At 37.7% G+C, this 14,389-nt stretch overlaps 1 protein-coding gene across 10 annotated transcripts in view; it reads left to right on the top strand.

Moving 5' to 3' along the window:
* The window catches only part of ATP2B1 (ATPase plasma membrane Ca2+ transporting 1), a 72,757-nt gene that overhangs the window by 55,133 nt on the left and 3,235 nt on the right, over positions 1-14,389 (top strand). For 8 of the 10 annotated variants that reach the window (XM_076334261.1, XM_076334281.1, XM_076334315.1 and 5 more), the window contains 9 exons: positions 1,020-1,257; positions 2,172-2,351; positions 2,435-2,522; positions 2,849-2,955; positions 4,941-5,132; positions 5,334-5,547; positions 5,678-5,889; positions 7,793-7,900; positions 9,824-10,006. In XM_076334261.1, the coding sequence (XP_076190376.1) occupies positions 1,020-1,257; positions 2,172-2,351; positions 2,435-2,522; positions 2,849-2,955; positions 4,941-5,132; positions 5,334-5,547; positions 5,678-5,889; positions 7,793-7,900; positions 9,824-10,006 (1,522 nt within the window). Of the gene's footprint in view, positions 1-1,019; positions 1,258-2,171; positions 2,352-2,434; positions 2,523-2,848; positions 2,956-4,940; positions 5,133-5,333; positions 5,548-5,677; positions 5,890-7,792; positions 7,901-9,823; positions 10,007-10,328; positions 10,483-14,389 lie in introns of all 10 variants that reach the window. The other 2 variants (XM_076334342.1, XM_076334332.1) reach the window with 2 other exon arrangements.

Genomic DNA, 14,389 nt, shown 5'->3' with positions numbered 1-14,389 from the left:
CTGAGGTGGAAACTTTATATGTATTGCACTTGGGAATTCCCTAAACCCTTGGACTAAATACTTAAATATAACAGTAGTCATTTTAGCAGATCTGCCAGGTCCGAACTCGATACTTTAAAAACAAGTCATAAATTCTTATTTTTTTTTCAGTGCCATAATAGTACTAATTTGTAAAACAAATGCTTATGGTGTTGCTTTATGGCAAAACTTTGCTAAGCATGCAGATGAATGAGACTAAATTTGTTGTTCAAAATATTTGGTAGTGTTATATTCATGGTATTAATATTGGTAAAGTATGTATACTGTCTATGAAAGCAGTGGCATGTTTGGCATGAAGAAACAACTAAAAGCATGTGTTGAAATGTTAGAGTACAAAGTGTTGCATCTAGTCTCTTACAAATATTTAAATTAGATTTAAGTATTTGTTTTTCATTTAATACTTCACATTAAGAACTCTATGCCAGATGCTCTCTGAATTCTCTGCACTTAGACTGGGGGACAGGGGGGGGCACACCTTACTACTCTTAAGGATGGCATTGGTTCATCATAGTACCAAAGTTTGCTTTCAGAGCTGTAAGTTTAGTACTTACAGCTGTTTAAGCACCACATGCATGTTCTGAAACGTATTGTACTTCTGAGACTTGTATAACTGTTAACAAGGTGGGATTATTTTGTTGAACTTGAAACTGGATTGACTGACTCAACCAGCGTAGACACTAGTCTGTTTACATGCAACGGAGAAATGGATACTTCTGGGAGGTAACTAATCTTTGTGTCCTAATTTCATTGGGCACTATTTTCATCCTAGGATGACGGGCTCAGTTAACTTTCTACACCTAGTATGTTTTGCAATTGGGAAGAGATTAAGTGTATATGGAGAAGATTACCTTAGAGATGCTGCCACTGGCTTTTCGTGTGTGTGTGTCTCTAGTGAAAACAAAGCTTGTGGAAACTTACTGGAGTTGACTAATAAGCCATTGAATGGGCTGAACTTTAACTCTTTAAACCTTCCTTTTCAGGTGCTTCAAAATACTGAGTGCTAATGGAGAACCAAAGGTATTTAGACCTAGGGACCGCGATGATATCGTGAAAACTGTAATTGAGCCAATGGCTTCTGAAGGGCTCAGAACCATCTGCCTGGCATTCAGAGACTTCCCAGCAGGGGAACCTGAGCCAGAATGGGACAATGAAAATGATATTGTTACTGGTCTGACGTGCATTGCTGTTGTTGGGATTGAAGACCCTGTGAGACCTGAGGTAGGGTCACTGACTAAACTGCAGTGATTCTGTTACAACGGATCTTGATTCATGATGTTGTTCATCATGCAGCGAGTACAAGGAACTGAATCGCTATTGTACGCCTTAAGCATAGTTGATAAATGAAAAACTAATTTCTTAGGGGGAAGTTAATGGAGCTATAAAAGCAGATTAAAACTTCTTAATGTCACTTATGCTGTGTTACTGAAGCTCTGTACAAACTAATGACTTAAGGCGCTTACTGTGCAGGGTCTCAGTAGATGGAACTTGTCATTTTTTTTTTACCACTCGGAGTATTAGGAGTATTGTTTAGGATAATATTGTGCTTGTTGCCAGCTTCTCATGGGGAGTGATGGAGAGGAGGGTTTGTCACCTGAGAACTGAGGTAAGGAGTCCAGCTTGTGGTTGAGGTCTAAAGAGGGCAGTATTTTTCAATAGTGAAAGCTTTTATGCCACATGTAAGTGGAACTCCAGTCTGATCTTCACTGTCATCACTTCACACTAAGTCACGGGTGAAGTAGTGAAGTGTGAGCTGCAGTTCATTTCACATAATCATAAATGAAAAGCCAGTACTCAGTACCTTTGAATATTACAGCCTAATAGGTCATGAGGATTTTTGTGGTATTTTTGAATACTACAGTATTTGAAAAATGAAGGGAGGGGGGAGGGGACATAACATAACAACAACAATAAAGCCCCTTTGCCAGAATTGACATTTGTGTGGTTTTTCAGGAAAAGAACTGTGGTAAGCTACTTATTTTTTTTAAATGTTCCATAACAACAGTCGATTTTAAAATAAGAGTTATCCTGGATTGAGCCAAAAACATTCCTTTCACTCACATGTCTAGATTTATTCAGCTAATGTACAGTCTCTGAGCCTATGGGTTTTTTTGTTTGTTGTTTTTTGTTTACAGGTACCTGATGCAATAAAAAAGTGTCAACGTGCAGGCATAACTGTACGTATGGTCACTGGTGATAACATTAACACTGCTCGTGCTATTGCATTAAAATGTGGTATTCTGAATCCTGGTGAAGACTTCCTGTGTTTAGAGGGCAAAGACTTTAACAGGAGAATACGCAATGAAAAAGGAGAGGTAAGCATACTGACTATGTAAAGCAGATCAGCAGATATTCTAAGTCTCCTAACTGTAAAATATAAGCAATCCTCTTTTTGCAGATAGAGCAAGAGCGAATAGATAAAATCTGGCCAAAGCTTCGTGTTCTTGCAAGATCGTCTCCCACTGACAAACACACTCTAGTAAAAGGTAAGTAAAAATTATCTGAGTTTCTAAGTAAAGCTAGATTTATTTTTTTTCCTGCTTCTAGAAAAAAAAAAAACTAGGACTGAGCAGTGGGAAATGCCTATGAGGGTATCTTCATTTGCCAACTGATTTCTTCCCCCCCACCCCCGGCTTGAGAAATGGAGCCAACTAGAACTATCTGTTGGATTTTTTTCTTGGGTTTTTTGGTTTTTTTTTTTTTTTTTGTTTAATGACTCTGAGGAAGACAAAAACTGGGTTTCTTTTTCAGGTTCAGTCTGTGCTGTGTTGTCAACTTTGAACTGTAACACCAAGATGTCATTTTGTTTTAGGTATAATTGACAGCACTGTCTTTGAACAGAGGCAAGTTGTAGCAGTAACTGGTGATGGTACCAATGATGGTCCAGCTCTGAAGAAGGCAGATGTTGGATTTGCTATGGTATGATTTTTTTTTTTAAATCTTCAGAATTTTGGAGACCTATTTTGATAAAATAACTTCTCAAATTACTTAAAAGATCATTAAACAACCTTGCTTGTTTCATGAGCCTAATATACAACTAAGTTAATGGAGTCAACATCTCTCATACTTAATACTAATTACTTTTTCCTCCTTCCTCAGTCTCCCAACTTAGCCATGTTTTCATTTGATGGAAAATGTCCTTGTGGCATTTGCCATTGAATAAAACTTAAAAAACGCAGAACCCCAGTCACTTGCAAATCAAAACCTTTTTCCACAAAGGCTTGTTGCAAAACATAGGAACAGAATTACTGATCCTGAAGACTTCTGAAATGAGATCTGTTCAACATAAGGCAAAATGACTTTAGGTGGTAAATAGCATACTATGTTGACTTTGAGTAAAGCTTATATGCAATATGGAATGAGCTTAATCATCTGTTTTCCATGAAATGATGCATAGGAACAGGGAGACTATAATGAGAGAGACTGCCAGTTGATGTTTAAAATGGCTTTGGAGGCTATACTAAGAGACATCTCTAGTACAACTGAAGTAACAGCACTTTTTGACAATCTAGGATCTGCATTTGTCTGAATGTTTCCTTTGATTGCTTGGCTTTCTCAATTTAAATTCTCAACTACCTTTTCAAATGGTAGTCAAACCAAGTCTCGGCTTTAAGTGCTAATACTAGATAGACTCATGCCTTAAGTATGTAGGCTTCAGCTTCCTTCTGTCTCTTTCAAAACACTGTAAAATAAATTCCTCAAGCTTCCTCTTGCCTCAAGATTCCTCCTCAGTCTTAAGCTGAAAAGGTACAGTTTGGTGCTAGTAGGTCACTATAGTCTTTAAAAACTCATTATTAAGCACTTGAAGGAAAAAAAAAAAATAATGAAGACCACACTTCTCCTACACCACATGCAGATGCACTGACTCAGATGCTAATCTTGAAGAAAAAAATGGGGAGAGGAAGGAGCTTTTTTGTCATTCTCAAGGAGCATTTTTCAAAAGCATAACTTAAAAATTTGACAGCTACACATGAAATGTTCTCTAGACAGTAACAATCTTGTTTTAACGAGTATGTGTTTTCTGCTATTGTATAGCTGCTGTAGTTGGCACTGTCAGGGGCAGATTTATTTTCATCTTCCAGAACTTAAATGTTTCCTGCAGTTGCTGTCTATGTTCATCTGTGTAAGAAACTAATTTCTCTAACTGCTTATCTAAATAACACTTAAAATATACCATCTACTACATGATATTTAAATGTACCTTTTAAGGTGTACACATAGCTATGCAGGTGAGTCATTTCCTTAGCAAAATAATTTATCAAGAATAAGGATCATTAAATTTGCTATTGAGTTAGTGTTTTTGAAATGCCAAAAGCAAATAAATATCCTTGAAGTAGGTATTGCACAGAACTCAGCTTAACTGTTTGGACACTGCAGGAGACTACAGGTGCTTAAAACTTAAGAATGTCATACTGCATTGCGACGTCACGTGCATATTGCATATTCTACTGTTTAATGCTAATGCTCTTCTGGAAAAGGTTTTTGGGATTATGTATCATTCTACTATGTTATGAACACATGCATTGCCCTACTGCTGGAATCCATGTAGCAAACTCATTAGGACACAGACTAAATTGTAGTGCTGCACCATCTGGTGGCCTTTAACTTGAACAGTGGTCAGTAACACTTCTTTGGGAGAACTTTGTCTTTGTCATCAACTTGAGGATTTTTATTAAGGTCTTTATTTTAAAGACAACATTACCTGTTTTTTGTTTACATTTTCCCATGCTTGAGTAGAACTTGCAAGCAGAACTTGATTCAGTAGAACTTTAGGTGCTTACATTAAAATAGTCCTTCAGACAAGGTGCACCAAAGTGAATACTGACCGAGGGTATAATAATAGCTTCTATTACATAAGTCAGTGCATCCTGTTATATTTCATAGTGTTTTTCTTTTTCTACCAGGGTATTGCTGGAACAGACGTAGCTAAAGAAGCTTCTGATATTATCCTTACAGACGACAACTTCACAAGTATTGTTAAAGCAGTTATGTGGGGACGAAACGTGTATGACAGCATCTCCAAATTTCTTCAGTTCCAGCTTACTGTCAATGTAGTAGCAGTAATTGTTGCTTTTACAGGAGCATGCATAACACAAGTACGTACTGGTGGTGGATTGTTTCAGCTAATAAAGGTTGAAAATGTCATGACTCATTAACTCTTGATTTCAAACTTTCAGTTAAATACTAGTCCAAAGAACATAATGCCCTTCAGAACATGCCCATGTTGTATAATAAATGCCTTTAATAGCTGCAGTTTGTTCACTTATATTGGAGGGTTTATATATCTATCTTTATAGGATTCTCCGCTTAAAGCTGTGCAGATGCTGTGGGTAAATCTCATAATGGACACATTAGCTTCTCTTGCCCTGGCAACAGAACCACCCACTGAAGCTCTTCTGTTGCGAAAGCCTTATGGTAGAAACAAACCTTTGATTTCTCGTACAATGATGAAGAACATTTTGGGTCATGCATTCTACCAACTCGTAGTGGTCTTCACGCTCCTGTTTGCTGGTAAGAATACTGAGGCTTTGCAAACTTATTCTGAAAGTTGTACAGAGATGTGATCTTAAAACTAATTTTTTGTTGTAGTGTGTGTATAAAAACACCAATTAAGCTGCTGATAAATGCCTTTTATACACAGGTGAGAGAATTTTTGATATCGATAGTGGAAGAAATGCACCTCTGCATGCTCCTCCTTCAGAGCATTATACTATTGTATTTAATACGTTTGTGATGATGCAGCTTTTTAATGAAATTAATGCCCGAAAAATTCATGGTGAAAGAAACGTTTTTGAAGGAATCTTTAACAACGCTATCTTCTGTACTATTGTTCTGGGGACATTTGTTGTACAGGTAAGTAAATTCTTGGAGGGTGGGGGGGAAAATGCACTTAGTACACTGATGTACTTTCTTACCTTAGAAATGCTAATCAACTAGTGCCAGGCATTTCATTTCTGTAATGTGAAAAAAAACTTCAGCGTCAAACACGCTATAAATTACTTGGAAGTGCTGCTTGACAGGGTTTTCAGGTAAGACCTCTTCGAAATTGGTAAAATTGGAATCTAGAAGTATTTGTATTTACCTTTTGAATTTTCTAGTTCTTCAATTTGATCTTAGTGTTCTAGTCTCTTGACAAAATGTGAAGAAGTTGTATGTTCCCCACCTAGTCTTCCTCATAGTATCTGCCTGTGCATCTGAATGAGAGCCCATTTAAACAATTATAGAAAAGTTACAACTTCTCATATCTTCTTAATGAGATTAGGACATGAATAAGCTTTAGAAACTTAAGTATCAGTTTTTATCTTCCTGATGTGGAAATCAATTATCTGCACTGGTATATATTTTAGTTATCTGTATAGATGCTGCTGTTTTAGGTGAAAAACACTGATGTCTAGGGACCTTTTGTTGGTGCATTGAGGCAGATTTGTAAAAGCTAGTTAGTTAACTCAGTATATGCTAACAAATGAAATGAAATTATCTGAAATTGATTGGGTTAACACACTGGTGTTGAGAAACACCAAGTCAAAATTGAATCTAAAGAAAATAGTTTACGAGAAATAGTTTCACCTTCTAAATGGCCTTAACTTTTAATTCATCAGAAGAAATAACCAACAAATCGGTATACTACTTTTTTCAGAAAACTCTTTCATTTTGACTTACGTTATTTCAGACATAAGATATAACCTGCGCCTTAAGTTTCTTCTTAGACTTGGTATTCCATGAAGCTGACCAAATTCATAACGGTTCAAGCAATGCAAATGTATGCAGCTCTGCTTCACGTGAAGCTAGTTCACTTATTCTCCCAGGTTTAGGGTTTTTTTAGATGACACTTCTTCAGAAGCTACTCTTATTTTTAGGGTTGCATATGTAGCAGACTGACTGTTGTGCAAGAAAGCCAAATATGTAGAAATTACTCCTGACTGCAACTGCGTTCCCTTTATAAATTTGGTGGACTGAATGCCTTCCCAAATAAGTAACTCCTGAGTTGTTGTCTCAGTGTTTTATGCTGTGTTAATAAAAGAAGATACTCTTGGGCTTTTCAGCTGTCCTGCTTAATGGTCAATACTGTCTCCTTTTCATGCCTGCCCTGCTACTTGAATTGTTGATTCTCCAGGGCAGGCTTTCATGCATATAATCCCTATGCAGAGGGATACCTTGCTCATTAGGGCCTGTACAGCTTGTTGTAATAGGTAAGTCAGTAGGAGCTCATTTAATTTAGCTTTTGAGATCTCTGCTCCCTCCCCCCAAGACTTACTACATAGATGTCACACTGTGATGATTTAAAGTCTGACGTTTAACACTTATGGGATACAGAGTAATATTCTGTTGAATTATTTCTGAAATGTTTTATGTCTTGTGGATCTACGACTTGTATTAATACAAGTTTATTAATCAACTTGGTTCTGAGATGGGTGTTCACATGGTAAATAATCACTGTAAATTTGTGGCATCAAATACGTGCTGTAATTGCGAAACGAAGGGAAAGAACGGCAAGCAAAATGAAGTAGTCAACAGGTTTTCATGAGTGTGACATTTGAAGAATAAATGGGTAGTTCTTGAAATACTGAAAAGCATAAGAAGATGGCTTAGGTTTGGAAACGTGCTCAAACTGCTGAGACAGTGGAAGTGTATGCTTTAATAGGATGGGAAACCCTATGTTCTAATGCAGAGCTGTCTGTAGTGATCTTGAAGCATTAGGGAATTTTCTAGTAACAGGTCACTGATACGTGTTCTTTAATGATGTTGCTCTTCACAGATAATTATTGTGCAGTTCGGTGGGAAGCCTTTCAGTTGCTCAGAACTCTCGATTGAACAGTGGCTGTGGTCCATTTTCCTGGGCATGGGAACACTACTCTGGGGCCAGGTAAACTAGCTTTTTCAAAATACCAAATATGTACTTGCATTAGAATACTTTACATGGAAAATACAAATACACTGTCTTTAGCATTCAGATCTTTCAAGTGGACTATATGAATATATGGAGATTAACAGTAAATACTGATTAAAATTGGCTAGTTCAATAGCTAGAAAGTCCTTAGTTGGATATTCCTTACTCTGACTTGGTGGATTAGTTACATTTCATAACTAGTTGCTATGGCTGGTTTATGTTTAGTAACTTTTAACTAGAAGCAGCTGTAGTTACCTTTTAAATATGAAATTATATCTTTAGTCAGATAAGTACTAGAAGAAGTTCTGTAAGAATACAGATGCAATGAACATGTTGACGTTGAAATATATTTAACTTAGTGTTGAATGGTTTTCTTGAAAAATCAGAATTGTTAAACTTGCTAGTATTTTCTTGATTTAAAAACTCCTGGAGTAGCAAGAAATGCAGCAAAACTCAAAACAACTTTCTCTTTAATATTCATTTGCATAATTATGAAATAATTGGAAAATTCTCCCACCTATTAAGCTACTGCATTTTGATTTTTATTCCCTGCCTTTCCACGCCCCGCCCCCCCCGCCCCCCCCCGCCCCCCCTTAGGGTTTCATTACTATTGCATGCACAATGGTGCTTGTAAGCAGCAAGCTTATTTACATGAAACTTTAGAGCTACGGAGTTTTCCATTATTTAATGACATAGTTGTCTAAACTTTTCATACTACATGAAGAGTTTTCCATTACAGTTTCTTTCCTTCCATTTTGTAAAGGACACTTCAGGTTTCAGTATAAAATTGATAGTTTAAATACATGCATAGATGCATATTCTAAAAGGTGGGTAAGGTTCTCTGGAAAATTAATTATTTCAAAAAATCAAATAGAGTCACTCTGAGGTTTAAAAGTAGCCTAGAAAAGAATCAAGATGGCTTGAAATACCTTTGACCCAAAGTGTCTTGCAAGGGTAAAGCTTCCCTGCTGCAGTTCATGCTGCTCTAGCATCGCATTAAAGTCAAAGAGCTTTTGACTTTCTGAGAATAGTAGAAACGGAAGTGTGATCTGGGAGCATTCATAGTAGCAATTTCAGTATAAAGGGCTGTTTATCTTGCTTTTGGAGCAGTCTTTTTCCTCTGCAGCTGCTGAAATGGTCTTCTAGGTTTGTGATGATCAAGGAAAGCAATCTTGGAACTGATCTGGATCTGCTAGATGGGACGTATCAAAAGATGACTCCCCTTAACCACATAGTTCACCAGAATAGCCCTGAAGGTGGGGATGAAAAGGAAAGCTGGAACAGCCATATGTAGCTTTTGTTTAGCTTAAAATAGATGAACTAGTGTACACCAAGTAGCAAAGTAACAGTTTGGGATAAGGGTTTTGGAAACATCACTCACCTTGCAAATGGATTGATACCTTCCAGCTCACAAAAGAATGCATGTCTGTTCTGTGTTTCTGAATTACCTGTGGCTACTTTAATTAAATGATATGGTTCTCACTTGAGGTAACACATCATGCTCATCAAACTGATGGAGCTCTGAAAGCCCTAGATACAAGGACAAATCTACAGAATTAATGGTTCTTGTAGCTTCAGTACTGCTCCTTCCTGGCATAGTCAAGTAACGCTAAAGTGGAATTCTTTGTTCCGAGCAAGGATGTTTCGTTTTCTAGGTTTGTAGTCCAAGTTTAATTTCACATCTCAGTTGAGGTGGTAAGGATATTCACAGCTTTGCAACTGTTCAGCTGGAGTGATTGCTCTACGTTGATGCACTCATCCCACTTACATAATTTGTTTTTTCAACTTTGCTAATTGTATGCAGGATATTATGTTAAGCCTTAAGTGTGGTATTACATTTATTATGTAAAAAAAAAAAAAAAAGAATAATCCTGATTCATATTTTTCATTCACCATTAGTTGATTTCAACAATTCCAACCAGCCGTCTGAAATTCCTTAAAGAAGCTGGTCATGGAACACAAAAGGAAGAGATTCCTGAAGAAGAACTAGCAGAAGATGTAGAGGAGATCGATCATGCTGAGAGAGAATTACGTCGCGGTCAGATCTTGTGGTTTAGGGGCCTAAACAGGATACAAACTCAGGTATGGTCTTGAAAAAGGTAGGATGCAGTGGGTGTTATGAGGGAAATCTCTCCTCTCCATCTCCAGTCCTTTGACTAAGGTGGCAGTTCTAACTGGTGTGACTGAGACTGTCAAAAGGGGGTATGGATGGATGTGTAATCCCTCAGGGTCCTCTGTTTTCTTCAGCTCTAAATGCAACTCTTGCCTGTGTATCTGCTCTATTAAAAAAAAAAAAAAAGTGCCTTTTTTCTTTACTTTTTGTGTGTTATAGATGGGATGGTCCTTTCTCTTGTTCTCTCTCTCTCTTGCTGAGCAAGCTGTCACAATCTCTGATTCCTTGCAGATGGATGTAGTGAATGCTTTCCAGAGTGGAAGTACCATTCAGGGGGCTCTAAGGCGGCAACCCTCCATCGCCAGCCAGCACCATGATGTAACAAATATTTCTACCCCTACACATGTAGTGTTTTCCTCTACTACTGCTTCTACTACTGTGGGGTGTGAGTGTGTGTTCCTAAAGTGCATGAAATTAACATTTCCTAATTCACGTACCTAACGTTTCTCATTTTCTCCTTAGTACTTAAAATCATCGGTCAGGCTTTTATAGAGCTCTTCCACAAAGTGGAGTCCTCAAGACTTTTTTTTCTTAGAGGGCTGAGAACAGGTGGAACAGTTTCAACAAAAGACTTTAATGTGAAAGCTGTGAGCCTGCACATCCTGTGCCTTCATCCATTCGTGTACAGAGGGATGTTTAAGATAAAACAGGAAAACTGTTGTAAATTTTCGAGTATATGCCTCTTAGGGTGACTTACATTGAATAAGTGAATTAATTATATAATCATGGACCCAGGTCAACAAAAACAGGTGTCTTGCACTGCAGCACAAATGATACTTAAGGTAAACAAGCTGATGGGGAAAGCAAATGGTATATTAAAAATATGAATGTAGTTAGAACATGGAGCACTAAATGCATTTTCTTTGTAGCCTGTAAGGAACTTCTGAGTCTCTGCTTTTGTTGGACCTTTTTTACTGAATAACACAACTTTCTCAACATCAGGATTCAGGTGGCGAAACAAGGCTTCTAAAATGCGTACAAGTCAGAAAAGACATTTAATTAGCTAATTAAAAAGGAAAAGAAGGTTTAAGCATCGAATGGTGAAACTTTCATTCAAATCTGAAGGGTTTTTTTCTCTCTAGGTTCTTCTGGCAGCAGTTCATAAGCCATCAATGAAAGTAAAGTTTGTCTCTCCTTAATTCTGCCCTCTTTATATTGTGCTCTAAGTGGTGTTTCAGTTTCAGCCTTCCTCTCTGTAGAGGCTAGAGATTTAATTACTCGTGTATGTAGGCTTAAACTCTGGAGCCTGAAGATGCATAACAGTTGTAGTTGAATACTGATAACTAATATCACTGAAAGAGTTTTCCATCTTAATTATATATTACATGTTTAACTTCCTTCTCTAACTTCCTAGAGACTAATTAAATAATTGTTTTCCTAAAATAACTCTGAGAGGGCTTCTTTTTCCCTCATGCTTCTTAAACTTTCAGATTACCAGATGGATGAAGACCCTTAATTTCAGGAGCTGTCTTAAATGAAATGTTCTCTTCTGATTTTTTTTTTTTTTTGGGGGGGGGGGGGGCTTGGCCAGAATTCCTGTGTGAGCTTGCACAAGTATTTACCTCTGTACTTGCTCTGTTCTCCATTGGTGAGACAGGTATTTCCCTGCCTTGCAGTAGTATCAAGAAGCTCAGCTCACAAATTCGCATGCCTCAAGAACACAAAATGAAAAGTAGATTTAACAGTAAGCATGCACAGGATTGCATCTCCTAGTTAAAATGCTAATTAGTAACCTGTATCCCTAACTACACTCAAGAACATTAATTAGACATTCGGAATTCTCTAGAAAGCAACTTCATGCCGTGCTGCCATTTGAGCAGAATCTAATGGGCACTGCAGCATCTCATCGCATCAAATGACCAATGCAGATATGGAGCTACAATAGCAGAGAACTTTTTGATCCTCACTAAGTAGTACAGCCCTCTGCTAGACCCCCCCAGCAGAACAACTTTTGATAACTAATATGTATTAATGGGAAGCAGATGTGTTATTTCATTGTGTGTCTCTTTCGGAGCTGTTTGTTGGAAAATAGTTCAGCTGTTCCTATGAAGTGAGGTTGCAACTCTTAAGCAGCCATCTGGCTAGGAGGATTTGGAGTGCTTACTGCATTCCTTGCTATTCTGGTACTAATATGAGGAAGACCTGATGACAGTATAAATTACACATAACAAATTGTCTTGTTTGCTCCTCACTTATGCAATTTATTTATAGTTAACCTCTCTCATCTAATTATCTGGAGTAGTTGAAAATAAAGCCTTCAAAACACTAGATTTTCCCTTTTTAAGTGTAACTTAAAATGCTGATAGTCTGATTTCTGCCTTCATGGCTGGACTCTTTGAGGGTCCTGGGTTCATAGGAGTGTCTAGACCACTTGTTTAGTATGCATTCTGCATGGGAATCAAGCCTTTATTGTGGGTATGCTTATATTCTGATGATAATTACAGCTGTCCTGTTACGCCAAAAAATTGTTTTCCATTACTGCTTATGTTCTAACTTACCATCTGTAAGCAATGAAAAACCAGTCCCACGAGGCAGTCGTATTTCATTTTGCCACATAAATCAGTGGCACAGTGGGATGCAACATGCCAAATAAAGGCATTGCAAACTTTCAGTCTGGCATTGTCACCACTGATTTTTCTTGGTAAGCGCCAAGACAGTTTATGCAGCTTGCTGGACTTGTTTAAAGCTCGTGTAGCGTGTCAACTCCTTAACAGCGTGCTCAATTTTTTCATGTGATGAACAGTAAAGTACTGGCTGCTGTTGTAATCTTTTTACTTCTCAAGCACATTCACGCTATTCCCTGTATTCCCTTTATTGGTAGTTATGTCCTCCCCTTTGCCTGTGTGCCTGCCGCCACCCCCCCACCCACCCCACCCCCAATAGTTTCCATAGCTAATGGGGCTCAGCCGTGTACCTGTAGTATAAAAATGGGGACATGATAGATTTTGAGTAAAATTCTTTGCGCAAGTGCTCTGAGGGGGTAGGGGTGGGGTAACAATGCTATCTCTAGAGGTCAAAGAACAGAGTTAGGACCTACGACTTTATCATGTGCAGTGATTCTGTGGTAACAAATTTGATAATGAATTGCTTTTGGGGAGCCCTTCTCTGTGTTTACAGTGAGGTTGTTTGGTGTATCTTAGCTGTTTTGAAGTCTGTGCTTTTGATCCGTTTGACCTTCCAGCTTCATTCCTTCACCTGGAAGTCACTTTATTTTTAATATCAAGGAACTCTATGGAAGCACTAGTCATGACCTATTTCTCAGCTTGAAACAAGTCATCTTGAATGTGCTAAAAAAAAAAAAATCTTTAAATTGGACTTACTGTTTGTAACAGTAAGTTCTTGTTTCCTACAGTTGCTCTGCTGCTTACTATACAACACAGGAGCTTTGGGACTGAAACTGTGCTTTGCTGGAGACTTACTCAGAGTAGAGATGTTGAGAATCGAATAGGGAGCTAACAGAAGGGGGAAACTGTATCTTGATGAAAGTGTTGGACAAAGGGGTCACTGACTTCTGCCTAACCTTATTTGTTTTATCAGTTCAAGAATGAATCCTGAATTCCTGTAGTTGATGAGGAAAACGTGTGGGGCATGGGAGGAGAAGGGGGGTGTGGGCAGGTGGTTTCATCATTCGAATTACAATTTGGAAAGCTTAAATCCAAGTCAACCTGGACATACACAATTTGCAAAATGAAGCTGTACTTTATTCTATCTAATTTCACTCTGAAATGTTTATTTATGAATTCTGTAAACTTAGCTTTCTGATTTGAAAAATGTTAGTTAAACAATGAAAGGACTTGAAATAATACTCAGCCTGGGAATTTTGTCCATGAATTCAATGTAAATTGAAGACTCAAGCAAAGGCTGATCACCTGCTTTTCTCATACTTTGTGCTACTTGCATAATCTCTTCAAAGTTACAACCTGTCATAGCTACTTACTTGTACAATACAGCATTCAATTTCCTCGTTCTGGTCTTAAGTTTCCAAAACACTATTCAGTAAGGAACTTTCTCTAGTGTGGTAACTGGGTATATACTCGAATATTTACAGCTGTTACAGTGGTATCCTTTTTTGCATGACTCTTCGTAAATGTCCGGTCATTGTGACATTGGCTTACACTTGCTTGGCTTTTTCATAGTCAGTTGACATCCTAATTCCTAGCATGATAATTAGTAACCCTTTTATCCTCTAACTTATTTTCAGCCTCTCCCCTCCTTCCCCCACCTCCCCCAAGTATTCAATAAAACACTCATTGAGATTTATTTAATTTGTGAATAAGTAAATAACTGTTGGC

This window comes from Aptenodytes patagonicus, chromosome 1, assembly GCF_965638725.1.
Source record: "Aptenodytes patagonicus chromosome 1, bAptPat1.pri.cur, whole genome shotgun sequence".
In the NCBI taxonomy this organism is placed as follows: domain Eukaryota; kingdom Metazoa; phylum Chordata; class Aves; order Sphenisciformes; family Spheniscidae; genus Aptenodytes; species Aptenodytes patagonicus.
Note: the sequence above shows the minus strand (reverse complement) of the source record. Positions and strands in the feature narration are given on the sequence as shown.